Source organism: Hemicordylus capensis, chromosome 6 (assembly GCF_027244095.1).
Source record: "Hemicordylus capensis ecotype Gifberg chromosome 6, rHemCap1.1.pri, whole genome shotgun sequence".
Taxonomy (NCBI): domain Eukaryota; kingdom Metazoa; phylum Chordata; class Lepidosauria; order Squamata; family Cordylidae; genus Hemicordylus; species Hemicordylus capensis.
Genome location: NC_069662.1, coordinates 143,214,313 through 143,238,700, shown reverse-complemented (window position 1 = coordinate 143,238,700; position 24,388 = coordinate 143,214,313). Strand labels below are relative to the sequence as shown.

The window sequence follows — 24,388 nt, the reverse complement described above, 5'->3', positions numbered from 1 at the left end:
CCCATTGAAAATCAAAGGATTTTTAACTCAGGGTAATTTTAGCCCACTTGTGTTCCAAGAAGAAAGCTTGACCTGTAAGAATCCATCTTAGGTAGCCAAAAAGTGCTAATTCTGAGCTGTTTGCTTTTCAGCCAGGCCAGCAATTTGGTGAAGTGAGAACAATGCTGTGCTTTAGATTTATTTGTTTACTTACTTATTCAATTTCTATATCACCCTTCCAAAAATGGATCAGGGTGGTTTACACAGAGAAATAACAAATAAATAAGATGGATCCCTGTCCCCAAAGGGCTCCCAATCTAAAAAGAAATATAAGATAGACACCAGCAACAGTCACTGGAGGTACTATGCTGGGCGTAGATAGGGCCAGTTACTCTCCCCCTGCTAAATAAAAAGAATCACCACATTAAGAGGTGCCTCTTTACCAAGTTAGCAGAGGTGACGAGTTAATACTGGTATAGAGGAGGCAACAGAAGTTTCATCTGTAACCAGACCTTGAGTAGCTCATTGCTGGCTAAATATAAAACATTGCTGGCCAAAATGCTATCTATATATTTAATTCTCCTAGGCATACCTGTCGCTAATCCCATGCATGGCAGCTCTCGCGAGAGTAAGCGAGCAACTGCCAGATAGGATAGCAACAGGGAGAAAACAGCGATCTTGGCTGGAGGAAGTGGCGGCGGGGCGGGGCGGGCCAGCCGCCAGGAGCAGGAGGCAGCGGCAGGCCAGCCCGGCCTGGCTGCAGGGGGGAGGAGGAGGTGGTGGCAGGCCGGACCAGCCCAGCCACAGGGAGCAGGAGGCAGAGGCGGCGGCAGTGGGCAGGGCAGGGCTGACTGCAGGGAGCAACAGGTGGAGGGGCGGGGCAGGCTGGCCGCAAGTAGCAGGAGGTGCCGGCAGGCCTGCCCAGCTGCAGGGAGGAGGCAGCCGCTGCCAGGAGTTGGCGGGCCGGCTTTCCGGCTGGCCTGCCAACCAGAAAGCACTGGGGGGCAAGAATGCGGGGGGGGAGCAGGCAGGGGGCAGGAGAGAAATGGGCCGGAGGGGTGAAAAAAAGACAGCAGCGGTGGGTAGGCTGGCTGGAGGTGAAGATGCTCTGTGCCTGGCCCAGCTAGTTGCTTTTATTTCTCCTTTTATTTTTATTTTTTGTGCAGACACTTTCAATAGGGCTTCCATACTCAGATTCCTGGATGTGTAAATCCTTGTGAATACAGCAACATCAGGACCATGACAGAAGGTGCCGTTCATACAGTCAATAGCATTATTCCATTTTTTCCCTGATGATTCACAGTTGCTTGGCATTATATGCATTCTAAAAAAGTAGCACTTTGATGCAGTGCTCAGAATGGCTTAACTTTAGGCACTTCCTGAGGCAGTGAAGCTGCCCGTCTGGGAAAGCTCCAGGAGGAAGTGATACCCACAGTCTCAGATGTCTAACACACAAGAGTATGGGAAACAAATAGGACAAACTTGAAATCCAAACACAGGAAGGGAAATATGATCTGACAGGTATCACTGTCTGGCATACAGAGCAAGGGTGCACCAGTGTAGTGAGACAACAGGCTAATGAAACTTCCCCTCTAACAAATACATCATCATCATCAATCATCATCATCATCATCATCTTTATTTGTTAGCCGCACCATAACAAATTGTTCTCTGGGTGGCTCACAACAGAAGATTAATACATACAATAAAAACACATAACACATTAAATCATAACAGACAAAAAAAGTGAAAATAAAATACACAATACAATATAAAGCAGCATTAAAAACTAATTTTAAATTCAGTTAAAAATCATAAAATCTGAAAAGCCGAATATAAAAACCTGAATTTAAAAGGTCTGGGTGAACAAAAAGGTATTTACTTGGCGTCCAAAAGAACAAAGTGATGCAGCCAGGTGAACCTCACTGAAGAGGCTATTCCATAAACAGGGTGCAACCACTGAAAAGGCCCTCTCCCTAGTAGCCACCCTCCTCACCTCATTTGGCAAGGGCATCTGGAGGAGGGCCTCCGAAGCAGATCTTAAGGATCAGGTAGGGATGTATGAGAGCAAGGCGATCTCTCAAGTAACCCGATCTCAAGCCATTTAGGGCTTTAAAGTTTAAAACCAGCACTTTGAATTGGGCCCTGAAATGGACTGGGAGTCAGTGCAGCTGACGAAGCACTGGCGTAATATGAAAAAAAGGTTAAGTCCCAGTTAATGAATCTTGCATTCCTATTGTGTACCAGCTGCAGTTTCCAGGCTGTTTTCAAAGGCAGCCCCATGTCCAATACATTGCAGTAACCTAAGCAAGAGGTTACCAGAGTGTGAGTAACTGTGGCCAAGCTATCGCTGTCCAGATAAAGTCGCAATTGGCATATCAGCCGAACAAGGGCGTAACTATAATAGGGCAAGGGGAGACAGTTGTCTGGGGGCCCACTGCCTTGGGGGGCCCCCCAGAGGCAAGTCACATGACTGACTCCCCCAGCCACACACCCACCCGGGCTTCCTTCAGTTGTTTTCATCCCCCGAAATTGATGTGAGTGTTAAGACCTGGAGCTACCAGAACAGCATGTCTTTCTCTAGTACCATTAAATGACTTGCATCGTCCACAATAGCTGAGCTTGGGGGGGGGCATTTTTAAATCTTGTCTCTGGGCCCACTCCAACCTTGCTACACCCCTGCAGCCGAAGCTGATAAAAGACACTCCAAGCCACAAAGGCCGCTTGAGTCTCTAGTGACCGTGCTAGATCGATGAGCACTCACGGACTGCAAACCTGGTCCTTCAGGGGGACCAGTGCAGCGGAGAAGTGGCCACTTTTGACACCCTCCTGTGCTACCTGAAAATATGTCTCTTGTGCAGCCCTGAAACTTGGTGGGATGAGATTTATGACTGGAATTTAGTACTTGAAAGGTATAACTTGTTCAAAAAGAATAGATCCTCCAGAAAAGGGGAATTGTATTTTATGCAGATAATGTACACATCTGCACAAAAATCCATGAATCTGAAAATGGAAGCCCTATTGAAAGTGTCTGGGCAAAAATAAAAGGAGAGAGAAATAAAAGCAATAGCATTGTGGGAATTTACTATGGACCACTTGGCCAAGCAGAGGACATGGATGGTGCCAGGGGTGAAGGCATCATTGAGCAAATGGATTCAAAGAACCTGGGCTGCCAATGAAAAGGGCCACTGGAGCCCCCGTTGCACATGATGTCATGCGCAAAGGGGGCATGGCCCGATTGCCCGAAGACCCGCCCCAGTCCTTCCTCTCTAATTTCCAGGCAACACTTGCTGCCTGACAGCGTTTATTTCCCTTCCTCGGCCTCCAGCGAGGACTGCCTCAAACACTGCTTGAAATAAGAAAGGGAGAGCTTGCTCGGCACACCCAAGCCACACGCCTGTGCGTGTGATGTAATGCGCACAGGGTGTTACTGGCGGGGCCACCAGGGAGAGCCGAACACAAGCCACCGTTTGGCTGGTTCCGCTCTTAGATGGTACTGTCCTAAATCAGATTTTCAAACTTTTGAAGAGGCAAGCCATAGTTATGAGGCACTTCAATTATCCACTTGCTGAATGTCTATTGGATTTTATGTATTTATTTAAAATATTTCTATCCCACCCCTCCAATACACTGCTGTTTGAGTGGCTTACAATAGAAATGCAATAAAACAACAATAGATACAATATAACAAACTAGTCTGACTCTACTAAGGGTGGGAAGTCCAAAAAATTATTGACCTGCCTGGCTGACCATTTAATCTTTCAGAAAGTTGAAGAACAAAAAAGGGGAGTTCTTGGCACCACATATTAAGGACATGGATAAACTGGAACAGGTTTAGAGAAGGGCAGCAAGGATGGTGAGGGGTTTAGACGCCTAGTCCTGTGAGGAAAGGTTGACGGAGCTGACCCTTGCTAACTGAGCAACGAGCTAACTGAGCAGAAGCTAACCCCTGCTAAATTTTAAAGATATTTGCTTCTCTTTAGGTTGGGGGTGAGGGCAACTGTTCCTATCCAGCCTCAGCACAGCATCCCTTCTATGGTTATTGCTAGACTCTAACTTACATTTCTTTTTAGTTTGTGAGCCTTTGGGGGACAGGGAGCCATCTTTAGTTGTTATTTTTCTATGTAAACCGCTTTGAAAACTTTTGTTGAAAAGCAGTATGTAAATTGTAGTCGCTAGGAATATTTAGCCTGGAGAAGAGAAGATTAAGGGTAGATATAATGGCGGTCTTTGAATCTCTGAAGGGCTGCCAGCCTGCCACATAAATGAGCAGATTTGTTCTTGTTGCTCCTGAGGGTAGGACTACAGCTAATGAGTTGGAATTGCAAGGAAGCAGATTCAGACTAGACATTAGGAGGAATTGCCGTACTGTTAAGAACTGTTTGGCAGTGGAACAGTCTGTCTCCTGGGTGCTTTCCAGACTAGCTGCTCAGCAGCAAAATGCCTCCATTCGGGCAAGTTGCATTCAGAACGTAAACAGCAGGGGGAGCAGTCTCGCAGCAACTAACAAACTGAAAAAACAGCTACTTTTTCACACCAGATAGACGACGCCCTTGCTCTATATCGCAGCAGTTAAATTTGCAACAAGGCATTGGAAATGTGAACGGCACCCTGCTGTCCATGTAGGGACTGCAGTGTCATGACACAGGTAGTGTGGAAGCACACTTCCGAGATTCATCCTGACCCCATTGTAGGGTCTAGTCTGGAAATCGCCCTGCAGTTGGGTTCTCCTTTGAAAGCAGTTTTCAATCAGGCTGGATGGCCATCTGCCTGGGCTGCTGTAACACACTGACACCGACCAGGGAGTTGGATTAGGAGACATCCAATATCCCTTCCAGTTCTGAAATGCTATGATTCTATGAAAATTTCAATTGAAACTTTATAATTGACAAGTGGAAATTAAGTTTCTTTACACAAATAAGAGCATTTGCCTTACTGGACATTTAGCTTAGTATAAATATATTGTGTTGTAGAGACAGCTGATGGACAAGATGAACTTGCTCCACCCATCAAGCATAGGATGCAACAGAAGCTACGCTACCACAACCCACCTACAGTATACTGTTACAATGGCTCATCTATAGGATTGATGCTAAGCATGTCCAGATCCAGGACTGACTCCAGGTTTGAGGAGGTCCTCAGGATAGTGCCCTCTGGTGGGCATCCTATCTTGGTGGGCTATGTCCCCTTATCTTGGTAGGGGGTTGGCAGCAGATATAGGTTTCTTTTCTTTATCTGCTGCCACCAAAATAAAAGCAGTAAAATTCTCCCAACCAGTGTCTGCCAGTTGCTGGATGAGGCCAGTTCTTCCCCTGGAGGTTTTACAGACATGGCTCTATGCCTCGGGGTATCTGAAGAGCAAATCTGCTTCGCAGCAGATTCGAGGCATTTTAATTCAAGGGATTAGATGGACCATTCACATAGACATCAGCACCTCCTTTGCATAGCCATCAACACCTCCATCAACACCTGGGGGTGGGGGGTAAGCAGAAGCCCCAGAGTTGTTTTTTTCAAAAGCTGCTGGAAATAGAGGATTTTTTTTTTACACCAGACATAACTCGGGCTAAGCCAGAATTCGCAGCCTCCCTTTGGAGAAAAACAAAGCCTTGTCTGCCCTGGTTCCTGATAGCCTGCAGGGAGGTCGGGTTAAATCCAGCGAATATGTGGACTGGCACACTCCAATCAGGAGGGAAAGCCCTGTCTGTAAAATCTCCTGGGGCAGATTATCTGTAGCAGTCCCCTGACTCCGAGTGCTTGGACCTACAGGTGCAATGTCCTGAAGCCAACCCTGCTCAAGTCCTGTCCTGAATAGAGTATGTTTTTAAAATCAGGGTAGCCTTAGTTATCCATTGAGCTCTGAACTGACAAAATATTGGGAACATTCAGCTATTACTGATGGTTCATCTAAGTTAACACCAGGAAAAGTGTTCCTACAACCAGCTTCCAGCATCAGAACACTGAGCTACATGAGAATTTGTTGTGTTAGAATTTTCTTTCAGATATAAGATTAAAGTTGATATGGTTGAGTGAGGATCAAGTAGTTTCACAAGGGGTATTTCCAGTCCCCTTTCCAAAAGGATGCGATTCTGTAGTGAAAAGGCTACTGTAGAGTCTATCCCCAGTGAGCAAAGTGGTGTATGCAATGAAATATCACCAAGCTGTGTGTCACTGAGACCATTCAAAAGTGAAGTGATGTAATCTACAGGTAGAGAGAGATTTGGGGATGCAGTTTCACTGGTGAGCTCAGAATTGCTAGCAGTTTCTTCAGAAACAAGACTATAAAAACGACTCCTCAGTGATAAATTTTGTGATAAAACATAATTGGCTAAAGTTTGAAAATTGAGTTTTGCAACAACTTGCTGAGGATTGTTTAGAATTAAGCTTCTTTTAAGATACTCATGAATGTCATTCACTTGTAGAACCTCTATACCGTTAGGTTGTAATATATTTCCAATATGTTCTTGACCTTGCAGGTCTCCCAAGTGTAATACTCCCCAGTTAATAGACTGTCCTGAAAGGCCCTTGTTTCTCCTGTAGTGGCAGAAGAAGTCTAAGAAGGAATTGGCAGCTGCATCGTTTGACTGTGTTGCATTTCCAAGAAACGACGAAACAGATGAGTGACATACAAAATGGTCCAGCTCCTGGCCTTGCGTAGCGCGATGCAGATTGATTGCCCCTGCTACTTTTGGATTTAAAACTTTTTCAAAGTGAGGCATGGTTAGCATTTCAAGAGGCTGGTCATGTAAAATCATAGCACTATGGAATACTCCTTTGATTGGACAGTTTGGAAACATTTTACTGATTGACCTTATGGCTTTTTCAACCTCAGAACTGAAAATAACATTGCATTGCAAGCTGGCTATTCTGCACCACCCACAGTGATCCTGGAGATTATTTATTTCCTTTTGCATCTCAGCACTCAAGTTTTTTTCTGAAAGTATCAGAATGCGTCCTCCTCCATTCTGAGCTACAAATTTTACTGTTTCAAAGCCAAGCCCAGTGAGTCCCCCAGTGACTATGTAAACTGCATTCTGCTTAAATAGTCTCTTGCCTGTTTCCATCACTGGTATGTCTGAGGTCTTGCTGTCCTCCTCCTCACTTTTCAGCACTGCAACTGGGACACTTTTGCAGTTGAAATAAGATATAGCAATATCTGAAGGTTCAAGCTTTCCTGCTTGCTGAAAAATTGAAAATGGGAGATGTCTTAATTGTTTCATATTCACTGACTTAAGCCACCAATAGATATCCTTCTGGGACTGAATCAGAGATGCTTTCTGAAAAATATGGATAAGATTGACAGTGTGGATGTGGATATGTTCATGATCACTTCCAATCAGATATCTCAGACATTCTGGCTGCTCAGTGCCATAGATCAGTACAATGTCTCGAAGATGAAAGAGACAAGTTAGCCCCTGTTTAAAAATTCCATTTAGTGGAGGTAGAAAAATGAGGGCATGACACTGATTAACACGTTGCCATAGACCAGTCAGATGGTTTGTAATTATTGTTTTCCATCCTATGTCCTGGGCTAAAAACATAATTACTTTGCACAAAACTGACTCAGGCTCAGTAGAAATAATACCTAACATTTCACTATGTTTGGGCATTGGCAGTGTTTTATGTAAAACCTCTCTTGCAACCCAAAAGAATGACATGCATGGTATGTTTCTAAAGTATGGAAATTTCTGGGTATTGAAACAAACAGTTTCTGGAATTTTAACTCTTGAAGCTGCAGAAACTGGATAACACGAAACAATATGGTCCCCCACTTTGATCTTTTTCACTTCAGTACCTGTTGCAGTTACAGTGCCGGTGAAGTCTAGTGCTAATAGCTGGTGCTTATCTGTTGTATGTGAATTCCAATACAGAGTTTTCCCAAACTTACAGCTGGACACGGTAACAGGAAAATAGTCTTCTGAATGGATGCTTATTTTTTCAACTTGAACTTCAACACTGTGGTTGCCAAGTTGAGCACATGGACTGGCAAGTTCTGCTGATAGTTTATTCACATCATATGGATCTGCTGTGTACAAAATGCACATTTCTGAGTTCTGAAGTGGCTGGGGAGGCATATTGAAGGCTGTGGCTTCAATATGTGTGCGCCTGATTTCAGAACTGTAAATTCTCCCTTCATCAATCCAGACTTCTGGATAATCCTGTGCTTTGTACTTTACTAAAACATCTGCTAAGGCTGAGATATCTATTGTGCTTGTGGAGCTGATATCAATTATTTGAAATGTGATTTCAGGGACTTCAATCATACATGTTCGAGTCATGCCATACAAACCAAAGCCAGAATTTATATGATCTACTTTCCCATCTGATGTCCTGAAAGTGATTATTGTGATGGAACAATTAGACTTCTTCTCCTTTAAAGCAATAACAACTTGACGAAATGCCTCACAGCACCTTACTGAATATTTCACCACTTTCTCTGGTAAAGTTTCATTCAGTTTTTGGATTCCCCACATAAAGAGAACATCATGGTAGCCCTGCAGTTCCAAATTAATCTTATTTTGTGCACTGGTATCTGTTCTCTTGGTTACCAACATTTTGTCCCAGTCCTGATAGGTAACAAATCTGGATTCACTGTGTAAGTAGTTCTTCAGTTGCTGTGCTATTCCAAATTTGTCAGCAAACACTACAACTCTAGGTGCTTTGGGTAAATTTTGCATTGTTTGATCGGAAGTTATTTCTCTCCACTTATTTTCAAACAAGACCTCATTGTCTTTCTTGGGAATGTCCTTCACACAAGTGATCTGGACACATTTCAGTTCTGACAAAACAAAGCCATATTTATCTGTGAAGCACCCACAAAACTCTAAGTAATTATCAGTGGACTTGCTTGTCTTCAGATATATCATCATTTCCTCTTCCAAAGGCCGAGCAACAACAAGGCTGCTTATACTAGAAAGACCTACTACTTGGATCTTGGAAGTAACTGTAGCCAGAACTCTTGCCATTTGTAGAAAACAATCTAAGAGTATCGGATGGATGCAATACTCATGCATTTCTTCTGCTATCTGTCTCTTGACTTTAACAGTTGTGATAGCTTCCTTCAGCTCTTCACAATAAAATATGTCACTTAGCTGCCTAAAAGTAGGGCCATAGTGGAATCCAGATAGTGACAATGTTTCATAAACCTTATCATTGCTAGCAACAGATCTACACCTCTGAAAAATGTCTTGAAGGGAAATGCTTTTTTCTTCAATAAATGTTTCAGTATTCTTCGTGACATGTCCTGAGACATGAACCATATTTGCTGCTCCAGATAATATTCTGAACTCTGAAATCCGTTGTTGAGACTCCACCTTTATCTTAAAATCATGGGGATTTTCTTTTAACACACATGGTGAAGCAAAAATTATATTCATCTGACACAAACTTAAGGGTACTTTTGGTCTCAAGCTACTAATCACAGCTGCCAGAGCAAGTTCCACAAAAAAGGTACTAGGAACCAAAGTAACTCCATGATTCTTGTACTCATATAAATACTGTGTCGGGGACCGAGAAAGAGAACAGATGAATTCGGAGTTGTCAGTATTTACACTGCAAATTAAAGGATGACTTGAACATGTAGTTCTATTAGTTGCTTGCTGGTTAATGTTCAAATGAGGCATGAGTTTTGTATGATCAAACTGATACCTGGGATAGGCTGATGGTACACTTTGATATCCTTCATAAAGGTTTTGCCAATTGACATTCAATCCCAATTCAAATACATCTTTTATAAGATTAAGAAGTGTAATGTATTCTTTATCTATTTGTAAGGAAAGCAAAGCTCTAGTTTCTGTTCCCAGAGTTTCAAAGATGTATCTCTGCAATGCTCTGTGAGGACCTATTTCTACAAATACAATATTTTCCCTGTCTTTTGCCAAATCTGTTAAGGCCTGGGCAAAACAAACAGGATCACGAGCTTGTCTGGCCCAGTAGTCGCCTGTAACAAAGTCAGCATCTGAAGGAGCCTTCCCTGTTGTAGAAATTAGGTCAATTTCTGGCTTCCCTTTCTTTAATTCTGATAGATTTGCTGCCATCTCTGCTAGGACTGGATCCATCATGTGGCTGTGATATGCAATTGGTCCATTTACATCATGAAGAAAGATATTTCTTTTGATGAAGCGTTCAGATAAGTCTTTCTGAAGGGCATTGATGGAATCTGCATCTCCCGACAACGTACAAGACTGTGGACCATTAAATGCTGCAACACAGACCTTGCCCTTCAATGCTTCAAGGGTTCCTGACACTTCTTCAACAGGGATGTTCCCAACCACCAACATTCGGCCTCCAGGGACCTTAGCCTGTAGCCTGCTCCTGTGATAGATGACTTTGACAGCGTCTTCCAGGGAAAGAAAGCCAGCACAATGGGCAGCAGCAACTTCACCGACTGAATGGCCAACAGCAGCAGTTGGCTTAATTCCCCAGGACTGTAGAAGAGTAACCAAGGCCACCTGCAGTGTGAAGAGTAAGGGCTGGGCAATTTCAGGCCTGGACAAATCTTTATGGTCGCTTCCTGTTAATTCCCAAATTCCAGTGGGTGAGAACTGCTGAAATAATTGTTTTATTTCAATACATTTGTCTCTAAATACTGGCTCACTTCTCAGCAGGATTTTGCAGATCCCTTTGAAATTCAGATTATTACCAGAGAACACAAAAACTAATTCTGGAGGCTTATTTGATGGAGCTATTTCCATTTCAGCTGCAGAAGAAAGCTGTTGCTCTAAGTGTTGGAGGGAGGATGCCACAAATGCTTTTCGGTACTTGTAGTTTATATGGCTTCTTCTACATGCAGATGTGTAGGCCAGATCTGGGAGTGTTGCCGAGGCACTTGTGTTGACATGTCTAGCTGTGTCTTCCATTGCTTGTTTGAGAGAATAACGTGAAGCTGCAGAGATGACAAACAATTCAGCAGGTCTTTTACTTGGAGGAAGAGCCTGGGCTTGCTTAACCTGTCTGACTACTACATGGACATTAGTCCCTCCAAATCCAAAACAGTTGACCGCAGCTACTCTGCCATATTCACTAGACTCATCCCACTTCTCCACCATGGTTGGAACACAGAGATTTAATTTCTCAGTATTTATGCTGCTATTGCTCTCTGAGAAGCGCAAAGATGGGACAATCTTTCCATGGTGCATCATGAGAAGAACTTTGATTAATCCTGCTGCCCCAGCAGCTGACTCCGTGTGCCCAATGTTCCCTTTAACTGAACCAATCTTGAGAGCAGATACTTTTGGAGACCTCTTTTTACCAATAATATTGCCCAGGCTTTCTGCTTCAATGGCATCTACAGAAGGGTTACTTGTGCCAAGTGTTTCAATGTACTGCACAGCTGATGGATCGATATGAGTTGGGTAAATGCTGAGCAATAATTTTTCTTGTTCTATATGAGATGTTCCTGTGGCTGGAGTGACAGATCCATTCTGGTTGATTGCACTGATGCTGACGACACCCCATATCTTGTTGAATTCTTCCTTTGCCTGTTTGGGGGTGGGGGTAGGTGGGATGACAAGGATATCTAATGTTATAAAGCATGAGTAATTATTTCATTGCTAAACCAACAGGAGTCATGCGATAGTAACAAAAATAACCAAACAACCCACCGTGACTAGAACAATCTAAAGAGGAGTACTCAGACCGTCAACTTAACTCCCACAATAAATTTATCTGATAAACATATCAGAGCCAACATAGCATACATCTGGGGGAATACTTCTTGTTATATATGTTTATGCACTTTGTCATATCCAGCGTGTAAGCCACTTTGGCTCTGATATGTTTATCAGATAAATTTATTGTGGAAGTTAAGTTGACGGTCTGAGTACTTCTCTTTAGATTGTTCTAGTCACGGTGGGTTGTTTGGTTATTTTTGAGTAATTATTTCAACATGACTATATTTATGTACCAATTTCTTTTAATAGTGGAAGCATCCATCAGTTAAATTTGTTTTAAGTACAATCTTTTGTCCTTTGCCAAACTAGCCTTCTCTTTCCCATACACAGTATAGCTTTCTGTGTCATGTTTCCCCCATATTGTTAGACTGATGACTTAGCAAGGTACAAATCTTCTCTGACTGCATTTTTTACAACAAAGATCTGCTTGTATATTTATTCATAAGCAAATATTCCAAACAAACTATAAGTCTATAGGTGGTCTCTTATTCAAAGGAAACTAAATGGGTATAGAGCGGTCTGCAGAATTTGGAGCAGTGTGGGGAGCACAGTATGAACAGCTTACCTTTTTGAGTGGCTTTAACAAAAGAACACCACAGCCTTCTCCTCTTCCATAACCATCTGCCTTTTTAGAAAATGCTTTACTGATTCCTTCAGAAGAGACCATTTTTGCTTTACTCATGGACACAAACTTCCAAGGATCTATAATGCAGTTCACTCCTCCACAAAGAGCAGATTCACAGTCTCCTGTGTTAATGTACATAAAAACAAACAGAGCCTACTTGAAGTCATTACAAGTGAAAGAATGGGATGATATTCACAAGGAGCTGATTTCTGTGACTCAACACATCTTTCACTCTACACGTATTTCAAGATGTCAGAATATTCTTTCATGGATCAATCGGAACATATTTTTAAACTGTTTTAGCAACTGATGAGCTTGCAGATTCTCAGAGATGTATTGGTTTATTAGCAATATTCCTTCATTGCCAGCAGATCCCCAGAAAACCAGGGAGCCATTCAGCCTCAGCAATGGAAAGAGGGTGTTCATTTCCCTATTCCAGAGGTCAACTGGGGCCACAACAGGATCATCCGCAGGAATAGGAGAATTTTTTTATCAAAGCAGGGACAGCCTGCCCATGAAGTGAATTGAGGCAATCACCTCAGGTAGCACTTGGGGGGGGGGCTTTTTGAGGCGTCAGAATACACCCCCTGCCTGCCTCACCCTGTGTGCCCCTGGACCCAGTTGCTGGCTGGGAGTCTGTACTGATGTTGTCCCACCCATTGCTCCTTTGACCCATCCCCACCTGCCCATGCTTGGGCACCGCCCTTTCCCTTACATGGCATGATTAGCAGGAGGAAGTGTGGAGCAGCTGTCTGGACTTTCCCATAGCTGGCAGCTGCAACTGTAAATGAGTGGCAGCTCTTTCCCTCAGAACTGCTGCTGCCACCTTAATGGGGCCAAATTCTGTGAAGGGAAGCCCAGCAATGCAGCAGCTAGTGATGGAAAGCCCAGGCTGCCTGGGCTTTCTGTCACTGACTTTTGCATCACTGGCTGCCTGAGCTTTTCTATCATGGCGGCAGCAGCTCTCTCCCTCTCTTGCTTTCATTCCCCTTTTCTCCAAGTATCAGCTGGAGGTTTTACAGACAGGACTTTCCCCTCGAATCCACTCTTGATTGGAGTGTGCCAGTCCACATATTCGCTGGATTTAACCCGACCACCTCCCTGCGGCCTATCAGGGACCAGGACAGACAAGGCTCCCCCCCCCCCAAAAGGGAGGCTGCAAAATCTGGTTTAGCCTGAGGTATGTCCAACTTAAAATATAATCCTCTATTTCCAGCAGCTTTGGAGGGGGGAACCTCGATGTTTCTGCTAAGTTCCAATGCTTGTCTTTGATGTACATAGGGGAGCAGCTGAGGGCTATGTGAATGTTCCACCTAATCCGCCAGATTAAATGGTCTTGAATCTGCTGTGAAGTAGAGTTGCTCCTCGGATACCTCACAGCATAAAGCTCTGTCTGTAAAGCCTCCTGCTGCATTCTTCCTCCTGCTGGGCACATGTACAAAACTGCAAAAGGGTAGTAACTGGATGTGGGAGGCAGAGATGGGGTGGGGCCAGTGAGGAGTGGGGCCGCATTTGTGGCATCAGCTACATGGACGGGGCAGCTTCTTGCCATTGTCTTCAGGGATGGAGGGCATCAAGCTGGCACAGCCCCAAAGCTACCAGGAAAGAATTTGGATCCATCAGCTCTGAAGGAAGTCATTCTAATAGCCCTCCCCCACCATTATGGAGATTAGGAGCCCTAGCAAGTCTAAACATAAATGTTCACAGTCTTCATATCCATTTACTTTAGATTCCAATACCCTGTTTAATGGCATTGCAGGCAAAGTGCAAAGCAGAGAGGAATGATGAACAGGCAGTATCAATGGCAAGGGATGGTCCAGTCAGATTAAAAGTGTGTGAAATCCGGTTAGCGGCTATGCTCATTGCTGTCCCAGTGATATCATACTGGTTTGTTTCAGCCACTGCCCTGCTGGTTAGGTTCTCATAGTCTCGATTTGTCAGACCTGTAAATACAGAAAATAAGATGAATGTTTTTAAGATCAATGTGAAGATAAACATTCAAATTATGCTTAGGAATGTTTTTTTTATTTTCATTTTCCACCCTGTGATTTTTATCCCACCATATATATTTACGTAACATTTTTATACCATTCTTCCTTCAAGGAGCTCAGGGAAGGACAAATGGTTCCCTCCACCCCCATTTATCTTCACAATAATCCTGGCAAGTACCAGAAACAGAGTTTGGCAAGTACCAGAAACAGAGTCTTTACAGTGGTAGCACCAATGCTATGGAACTCCCCCCTTGAGAAAATCCATCAAGCCCTGCTTGTCTTGAGCTGCTTTTTAATAGCTGTAATTCTGCTTTTTTGTTGTTGTTTTAAATGTTTTATTGCATGTGATTTTACTGTCTTGTTTTGAAATTTCTGGAAGTTTCCTTGTGAAGATTGATCTTAAAAGAAGTAGAAATATATACAATTTTAAAAACCTGTAAACTGTAAGAGAGAGAGAGAGAGAGAGAGAGAGAGTGTGTACCTGATTTGTGCAGCATCAGAGCAATGGTTCATGTACCCCATACTGTTAACTCTAGCTAGAATCAGCTTCCTAGAGTTTCTCAAAACCTTTTATTTGAAGATGCCACGGGTTCTTATGCCCATTTTACTACTATGATGTCATAAGTCATTCTTATATACAGGAAGTCCTCAGACTTATGACACATTTGGTTCCTGAAAACTGCCTTAAGTCAAAAGGCTCATTTCAGAACCAATTTTCCCATATGAAGCAATGTCATAAAAGGGGATTTTGGTTCCTGAACCAAAGCCAGATATCCTATTTATCCTTTCTGCTGCCAAAGCTGGTGGTGCAAATGTGCAGCAAAGAAGTTGATGGTGAAGAATCAGAAGTTACTCACTCTTGCCACCTACTCCCAGTCTCTTCCCAGTCCCTTCCTGGCTCTCTCTCACTTCTCCAAGGAAGGAAGGAACTATCTGGGTAGCACACCTCTATCTCCTCCTCCTCCTCCTCCTCCTCCTGGGCAATGGTTAGATAGAGCAGGGAGGAAGCAGGGTGAGGTCTGCTTGTGGGTCAGGTTCTTTCCCTCTCACCATTGTGGCACAAGAGCTGAACCAAGAGGAGGAAAAATGGAAACGGCAGCAGTGGCAGCAGGAGGAACATCTTGAATGGGCAGGTCAGCCAATCCCTCTGTAGTCTCAGATTCAGAGGCTATGGAGGGATTGACTGACTAGCAGCCACTATCCCAAGACTGCCAGTCTCTTGATGGCAATGTGAGCCCCCCAGCCATCAGTGCTGCCCCCTCTTTCTCCTCTAGCCTATGCATCACCAGGAACCATGTAGTGGAACCTCCCCTCCAGTGGCAAGTGTTATAAAGTTGAAATAAGGTGGCAGTTTAAAAATGGCTTAAGTGTCATTCATCTTAGCTCAGAGCACCTTGTTGAGGACTGCCTGTATGGCTAAAGCAGATGTATTGGACTGTTGTGATATAATTAGGCAAGTCTTCTGGATCAAATGATTTGCTCACCAACAAAAACCCCTGTTTTGGTGCAAGAGATATCTTCAGTAGTGATTCCAGCGTCTTCCAGAGCTCTGTAGGTGCATTCCATGAGTAGCTTTTGCTGAGGATCCATGTGCTCAGCTTCCTCATTGTCAATGCCGAATAGTTTGTTGTCAAATGAATTAAATCTGAAAAATAAACACTGAGACATGACCTCATGCACCACCTGTTGGCCTCATTCATACAGTCATTTGAATCTCAGTTTAATGAGGGTTACAAACATTTATGTGATTGTGTGAACCCATGCCAAAGTGGGACTCTCAGGCTATAAACTACTTTGGCATGGGTTCTTACAATCATGTAAATGCTGATAACCAACATTAATCCCAGACTTGAATGTTGTGTGAACCAGGCCACAGTGTGATTCACAAGCTGCTTTGTCTTGTCTTGTTTGCTTGGCCTTAATATTAGTTGAAGCCTAATCCTATGTGCCATCACACCAGCAACTAAGTGGTCAAGCTGGGCACAGCAGTCATCATGCCAGTATAATTTCATAGCATGTGGCTGAAAGAAACACAGCACAACCTTATAAATGGCAATAGGAATCAAATAAACTGGGTGAATCTTAGGGAGATTTTGTTGGCTTGAGCCCTCAGTCAAAAATGTCGAGAGGTTTCTTTCCCTTTATACTTCAGAAAAACACAATACAGAGGATGTAAATACAACATACACACTTCGGACTCATCCATAAAATACAACACATTTCTATTATCCCTAGTCTACTTATAACAATAAATTAACAATGTATAATTAACATTTATTGAAGCATTTGTATATGTTAGATTTTTTTTTAGCATCTAATATTTACAAATGCCATAACATAATAAACTGAAATAGCAGGAAAATAAGTAGGAATTCCAAATAAGAATGTAATTAAAGCTGCTGTCCTCCTCTTCAAAGCAGGTGGCGAAACACAAGTATTTGTAATCCAGAGAATGAGAAGCCCTGTTCAGACATTATGTTGTATGTGTTTACAGATGTCTGTATATATATATATGTACCAGTGAACCAGGGTACAAGCCCCCACAAATGCAGGGTGCAGAGGGGAAGCATGGTATTGTATACTGAAATGCAGGATACAGATAGTACATTTACAGCTGTCAGTGCACTCAACTTAATATGTGAACTACTGCATGTGCATATACATGTGTATGCTGCACACATATTGCATGTGCATTGAACATAATGTGTGAATAGGGCTTTCCTATCTGTACCCTGCATTTGAGGGGCCTGTACTCAAGTTCATTTTTTAAATGAGCACTCGTATAGTCAGTCACAGAAAAACATGTACACATATACAGACCTGTAGTTTCAGTTTAGCTTCATTACAGTTGTTGACCAGCCACAGTAGAACTGTTCAGACCTGTATGCACGTACAACATGAGTTCCCCCTGCCCTTACCCCTCAAGTGGCAGTGAATGAAGCTGGGCAGAGTGTGTGTGATGAAACACTAACATTATATCATGTCATGTTCATTTAAGTACACGTTATCAAATAAATAGGAGTCAGCAGCACTCACATATTTCTCCATAGTGCAGAATACATTCAGCCTAAAATCTTCATCAAAACCAGCTCACATGACAATAAAATGTGTTTTGAGCAACCAACGCAAAACAGTACAATTGCTCATTTAATATTAAGATGTATATTTATAAGGAGGATCCTAGAACACGTATAACCAGGAAAATTAGTCAGTTCAGAGGAAAAATATGCCCCACTATCCATTTGCACATTTAGACAGCCTGAATGGTTTTTAGAAGAGTTTGACTTACTTGTCAAGAAGAGCTGCACTAGTTGTACGTATTTTACCTGGCTTGTTATCATCTGGATCATACCACTCTTTAATGTTAAACCTTTCTGGTGGAATTTCTATAGTACAGTTTCTGCCAGTCTCCAGAACTTTCCAGAAACTGTCAAGTCCTTCACCTATAATATGACAAAATATAATAGATAGATAGATAGATAGATAGATAGATAGATAGATAGATAGATAGATAGATAGATAGATAGATAATGCTTGTCTCCCACCCACACACAAAATATCACATCTTCTCTTGTTTCAATGCACATGCAATGTTCATAAGAAGTCCATTTTCCAAATGAATTCTGAAATTAAAATTGCACTATGTAAGTTTCATGAAATATGAACTTTTCCAGAAAGACCTATTTGATTTAGTGCATTTGTGTACATGCATGTTTTCCCTAACAAGGTAAATAGCGATTTTAGAAAGGAGTAGTTTTCATTGGAGAACAGTGCAGGGGTAAAAGATTAAACCCCTCTCCCTTGTGCCATGGCCCTGATCTGGTCAGGCTCCTCCAGCGCTGTGGCCAAGAGTTTAAAGCATTATTCATACATCTCAACTACATTACGGGAAAAACATGCCTCACTCAACTTCCAACAGCTCCCCACTTTACTGCCATATGGCAATTCACCCATATGGCCTGGTTGTTCCAGAGCAAATGGATGGGTTTTAGGGGGGGTGGGGGAGGTCTTCATAGTTTGCATGTGGCCCAAAGACCTTACACTGCATCCTGCTGCTGTACGATTTATGACTGAGTCATATAAAGCAGTACAAGTACTGCATGTACACTGGATTATCCTGAGAATTTGTGCTGTGCCTAAGAATGTGTGGACGTCCTCCTCTCACTCCACTCCAGCAATTCATTGTGGACACAAAATGCGCACACACAACTGTCCACTCAGTTGAACTTAATAGGGCCACCTGCTTGCAGATAATCTGCCTGCTTGCAAGGAGCTCGGTCTGATCTCCAGCACACATGTAAAGTTCTGGGTTGGAAACAATGGCTGACATCTAGACTAACTCCCCTGCAATAAAGGGCCATGGCTGGTAAGGCATCAGGACATATGCAGAAGAGATCACAACAGGCACAGTCCAGTTTCTAATCACGTGGGCTGGTAAGGTATCATTCAAACTGGCTCATTGTCTTCTTTTAGATGAGGCCACGAAAACTGTAAACAGTATTCCAAGTGTGACTATACCATAGATTTGGATAGGAATATTATTGAGAGTTTTATTTTCAATCCTTTTATTTGCAATCCCTTCCCTAATTAATCCCAACATGGAATTTGCATTCTCTAAATCTGCCACATACTGAGCTGATGTTTTCATTAAGTAACCCACCATGACCCCAATGTTTCTTTTCTAGTTAGTTTCTGGTTAGATTTTCTTCTCCCTCCTCCATCCAGAGCAGGGTTTCTTAATCTTGGGTTCCCAGATGAGATTCCCAGTGAGATCCACTAGATGCCTAGCGAGGGACTAGAAGAAATCCCAATAATATTTCTACATAATACAGTGGTCCCTCGACCTACGAACTACTCGACATCCGATGTTTTCGAGTTACGAGCGACAAAAAAGACCGGAAGTAGTTGCCGGTTTAGATTCAGCTTACTCAACCTACGAATTTTTAGATGCGGTTTCCTCGACTTACGAATGTTTCCAGACTTCCATGGTGCGCTCTTCGACTTACGAAAATTTCGACCTCCGAACGTGCGTTCGGAACGGATTAATTACGTAAGTCGAGGGACCACTGTATATTGTACTTTTTAGTTTATTAAAATTATAAGATATTTGGGGAGCCAGTCCAGGCTGAAAAGTAGGGTATAAATACAGTTAAAGAAATAAAGAAATGCTAAATAAATAAATAAATAAATAAATAGCTATAATCAAAGTGATCAGAGTACAAAAAGTCCCAAGTGAAGGGTAGGATAAAAAGATTTCAACTGTTTCTCACAGTGAAAGGCAATCAAACAATTAGAGCAGATTTAAAGTGGTAAAACATTTCCAGATTTGTCATAAAATCTAACCTGAAGCAATGTGCAGCAGCCTTAGTTATGCCTTTAACATGTCGGACAATAACTTCTCATCCTAGTGTCAGAAGCTTACCCTATTAAAAATCTTCTAGCAAGAAGGTCTTACTACACAAGGTAGGGTCTTACCACACAACACATAACATTATGTATGTGCCTGCTTCTCCCTCTCCTCCTCTACCACTGTAGGCAACCTGATCTGGCAGCTATTTCGTGTTTAAAAACAAAAATCACTTATTAGACTGTATAGTTTGTCTCTAAAATTCCAACATATTTCTGTAAGTAGTCCTGTTCTTGTTTTGTTTTTAAATTTCAGATCATAAACAAAGAATTTTCATCCCTTCTAAAGGCAGATACCATATTGTAGAATAATGGTAAGAATGTAGAACTGAAAGAAATAATGGTATGCATTGCTACTATCACTTTTGGAACAATGTGTTTGCTTTATTTAACAAAGACTTACCTCCAGGAAAGTTGCATCCTATCCCCACAATAGCTATTTCATCTTGAGATGTCATCTTTGTTTTATTGTTCTGTTAATGCAAGCCATTGAAGAAAGCAGCCATTCTATGGAAAACAAAATTGACTTATTCTTGAGGTGTCAGCAACTCTCCATAAGGGCAATTTAACAGAGAGTGCACTAAATTATATCCCAATGAAGAGCATTTTTAAAATTGAACTGCACTGAGATAAAGCATCTGAACGCTGCATATATTAAAGACTTTTGCACTTCTGTTATTTGTTTCTTTGTTCATGGATTGGTGTGGTTCTTCCCATTTTTCTAAACTATCACTGTTCTATTACTGCACCAAAACATGACTACTGCACATAAGTTAAATGTCTAGTTCTTCAAGTATATTAAAAAGAAATAAAGTTTTTAGTTAGAGAACAAAGAAAAGGAAAGATTGTGCCGTCGAGTCAGTGTCGACTCCTGGCGACCACAGAGCCATGTGGCTTTCTTATTAGAATACAGGGGTGGTTTACCATTGCCTTCCTCCCGCGCAGTATGAGATGATGCCTTTGCAGTTGTCACTGAAGTGAGCATCCGCCTCCAGCACCTTCCTATATCTTGCTGCCTGATATAAGTGACTACAAATATATATTCACTAGGCAGAGTCTGGGAAGCACACCAGCGGGGATTTGAACTAACAGCCTCTTGCTCCCTAGGCAAGCTGCTTCCCCGCTGCTCCACCACAGCTGATAGAGGACAAAACCTGATTAAAATGTTCCCTGCCGTCCCAGAAATATTTTGATCACATATTCTTTTGATCTGGTAAAGGAGAAAATACTCAAATATTACATTTCTGTTCAGACCATCAAAAACTGCTTCAGTTTCCAGTGTTCCACAGTCAGTGCCCCACATGGGACCACAACATCCTTAATACAGTTCACCACAAGGATACTCCCAATCATGGATAGTTCCAGGACAATGCAATCAGGCACTGAACGGTTGTGAATGGTTGAGGTATTGATGATCTTCAAAAATGTACAGCACCCATGTGGACCACCGCCATGTAGAACCATTTTGGCAACCTCAACATGGGAGCCCAAATGTGTAAAGAAGCCATGGGCAACATGCCAACAACTGCTAAAATTCACACATCACTGTTATTTACTGCTAGGACACCCTTCTCCTGGGGGAATCCCCCAATGCATCGTGCATGTTGCATAGTTCATGGTGGGATCTCTGGAGGCCAGGACAACGAATCCTGGCCTTTGTTACAAACACTACAGGGAGCAATGCAAAGATTCATCCGTGTTGCTCCTGGCAACACTGGTTGTGTGTGCGTGCAGCTTGCACACCTTCAGGGCTGCGAGAGGAAGGTAGGTTGAACCCTGCCTTCCCCCACCCACCCACTCAACTGACCAACTGACTGCGCGTAGTCGTTTACATAACCCTTCTGTGTTTCCATGGGCTTTATTTGCAAATGGTCATTATCCTCAAAAATAAGTGCTCTACTCATTTGCTATTAGATTTGTGTTGTCTGGAGTCTAAGCAGTCTGAACCACTGGTTCAAAGCTCAACACAGCCTTGTTCACACAGGTGCCCTTAAGGTTAGCAAGTTATCTCTTAGCTCAAGTCCCACTAACATGGGGATGATAATGAGACTGGCCAGCCTTAAGATGCTGCTGTGAGGTTTGCTAAGACAATTTATATTATATTATTATATTTATTTACACAGACAGGTGTTATTGACTGGTTTGTTTTATCCAGACATCGAGTCCTTCCCAAGGACCTGGGATGGCTGAATTTTATTGTCAATGCTGTTGCTGTTGTTATAGATATCGTCGCAGAATATAGGCTGTTCCCAGTAAAGCTGCTTTTTGTAATTGGCTGATGGTGATTTCTGTGGTCCCTATGGTGTTGAGGTGCTCTTCAAGGTCTTTTGGAACTGCACCCAGGGTGCCAATTACCACTGGGATTATTTTGGTCTTTTTCTGCCACAGCCTTTCAATTTCAATTTGTAGATCTTTGTATTTGGTGATTTTTTCTATTTCTTTTTCTTCTATTCTGCTATCCCCTGGTATTGCTATGTCGATTATTTTGACTTCTTTTTCTTTCTTCTCGACTACAGTTATATCTGGTGTATTGTGTGGCAGATGTTTGTCTGTTTGTAGTCGGAAGTCCCATAATATTTTTACATCTTCATTTTTGACAACTTTTTCAATTTTATGGTCCCACCAATTCTTGGCTACAGGTAGCTTGTATTTTTTGCAGATGTTCCAGTGTATCATCCCTGCTACCTTGTCATGCCTTTGTTTGTAGTCAGTCTGTGCGATCTTTTTACAGCAGCTGTTTAGGTGGTCCACGGTTTCATCTGCTTCTTTACAAAGGCGGCACTTGCTGTTTGTTGTGGATTTTTCTACTTTTGCTCTTATTGCATTTGTTCTTAGTGCCTGTTCTTGTGCAGCCAGTATTAAACCCTCTATTTCTTTCTTCAAGTTGCCATTATTATTATTATTTATTGCATTTCTATACTGCCTGGTATAGAAATCTCTAGGCAGCGTACATATTAAAACATAATATAAAACAAAACATTTAAAATTCATAAGAACAGATAAAAATAAAAATAGATAAAAACACACATTAAATTTAAATTTCTGTTAAAAGCCTGGGAAAACAAGTACATCTTCAGGGCCCTCCTAAAAGCAAACAGAGAAGGAGATGCTCATATTTCAGCAGAAAGTGTGTTTCAAAGCCTCGGGGCAGCCACAGAGAAGGCCTGGTCCTGAGTTGCCACCAAACGAGTTGGCGGCAACCATAACCAGACCATATGAAGAGTTTTAGATGTTTAGGATGAAAGTGCTATATAAATATGGAATGTTGCTATAGTATAAGTTGGTTAGTACCAATCTCTGAGCCGTATCAAGATTCAGCAGTAAGGTTGTAATGCAGAAATAGGGCAGCAGGTGGCAACCACACAGGCAACCACACAGTCATGGCCACAAATGGAGGGAAAGCCCAAGAAGTGTGTGTTGGCTGAGGCAAAACAAAGAGGCTTGACATCTAGGTTCCGCCACCTGATAACGTGGTGTCCCATTAATAAGATGGAGGGATGAGATGTGTCTACATAAATGGCTGCTGAGGGCATAAAGTAAGCAGATGAAGAGATTTGACATTCTGCTGAAGTCAGGCTACATAACATAAGGCCCTGTGTGTGGAACACATGAGGTAAATGTGTGAGCTGAATTCTGCTCTGAGGTAAATCCATAGTGGAATTCTCATAGTTGTGAGGTAAATTCTCATAGCCATGAAGTCAATTCTGCTGTGGTCATAATATAACATGGTCAATCCAGACTCCTGAAGAAGGAAGTATAGCTCAGAATCATTTGAGTGCTGCAGGATTGTGGGAAAATGTTTCCAGACGTGGAGAAGGGGAAACATCAGAACACAATTGTACATGGTATTGTTGCTATTGTTATTTATGCATTTCTCCTGCCTATTTCCACTCTTGCCTGCTGACTAGCAAACGGAGGTACTTTTTCACACAATGCATAATCTATTTGTGGAATTCTCTGCCACAAGATGTTGTGACAGCCAACAACCTGGATGGCTTTAAGAGGGGTTTGGATAACTTCATGGAGGAGAGGTCTATCAGCGGCTACTAGTTGGAGGGCTAAAGGCCACCTCCAGCCTCAAAGGTAGGATGCCTCTAGGGGTGTGTCCGAACCGGTCCGGAGGCCATTCTAAAGAATGGCCGAACTGCCGGACCAGTTCGGGACCGGGCTGGTTCGGGTCCGGGTGGGGGGTATTTCTTTAAGGGCGGGAGGGCTTGCTTACCCCTCCCGCCTCTTTGCCCCCGCCAGAGGCCGTATTTAACAGAGTAACGGGGGCTCTGGAAACCAGCCGCCCCTGCCGCCCCCCCCCCCCGCCCCGAGCAGATTAGAGGAACTACCACTGCCGCCGCTGTCGCCTGCCCGCCAGCCCTCCCTCCCAGATGCCCCCCCCGCCGGGTAGACCGGGCCTCCGGTGATCGACGTGCTTTGCGGTGCGCGCATGCGCGCGCGCAAAGCCTGCCTCCTTCACTCGCCTGCAGGATTTCAAAGCGAGAGGAGCTCTGTTCGTGAGCTCCTCTCTTTGGTTAAAGCAGCCATCGGGTGAGGACTCGGGCGGGCGGGCGGGGGGGCAGCTGGGAGGGAGGGCTGGCGGGCGGGCGACAGCGGCGGCAGTGGTAGTTCCTCTAATCCGCTGGGGGCGGGGGGCGGCAGGGGCGGCTGGTTTCCAGCACCCCCGTTACTCTGTTAAATACGGCCTCTGGCGGGGGCAAAGAGGCGGG

General features: G+C 43.1%; 1 protein-coding gene across 1 annotated transcript; it reads right to left on the bottom strand.

Moving 5' to 3' along the window:
• Positions 1–1,596: 1,596 nt before the first annotated feature.
• On the bottom strand, positions 1,597–23,446 carry LOC128330129 (phthioceranic/hydroxyphthioceranic acid synthase-like). The gene is made up of 7 exons (XM_053262465.1): positions 22,962–23,446; positions 20,074–20,177; positions 17,554–17,707; positions 15,749–15,909; positions 14,013–14,216; positions 12,214–12,395; positions 1,597–11,456 (listed from the first exon to the last, which is right to left on the bottom strand). The coding sequence occupies exons 2-7, from the start codon at positions 20,126–20,128 to the stop codon at positions 5,910–5,912; spliced, it is 6,303 nt and encodes a 2,100-aa protein (XP_053118440.1). The 5' UTR covers positions 20,129–20,177; positions 22,962–23,446; the 3' UTR covers positions 1,597–5,909.
• Positions 23,447–24,388: the final 942 nt, after the last annotated feature.

Bases quoted from the DNA above. Each gene is read 5' to 3' on its own strand.
- LOC128330129 (XM_053262465.1), bottom strand. From the start codon at position 20,128: ATGACATCTCAAGATGAAATAGCTATTGTGGGGATAGGATGCAACTTT. The intron at 17,708-20,073 runs GTAAGTCTTTGT...GTCATATTATAG, and splicing joins AGGATGCAACTTTCCTGGAG to GTGAAGGACTTGACAGTTTC. The intron at 14,217-15,748 runs GTGAGCAAATCA...CTGTATTTACAG, and splicing joins CAAAACAGGGGTTTTTGTTG to GTCTGACAAATCGAGACTAT.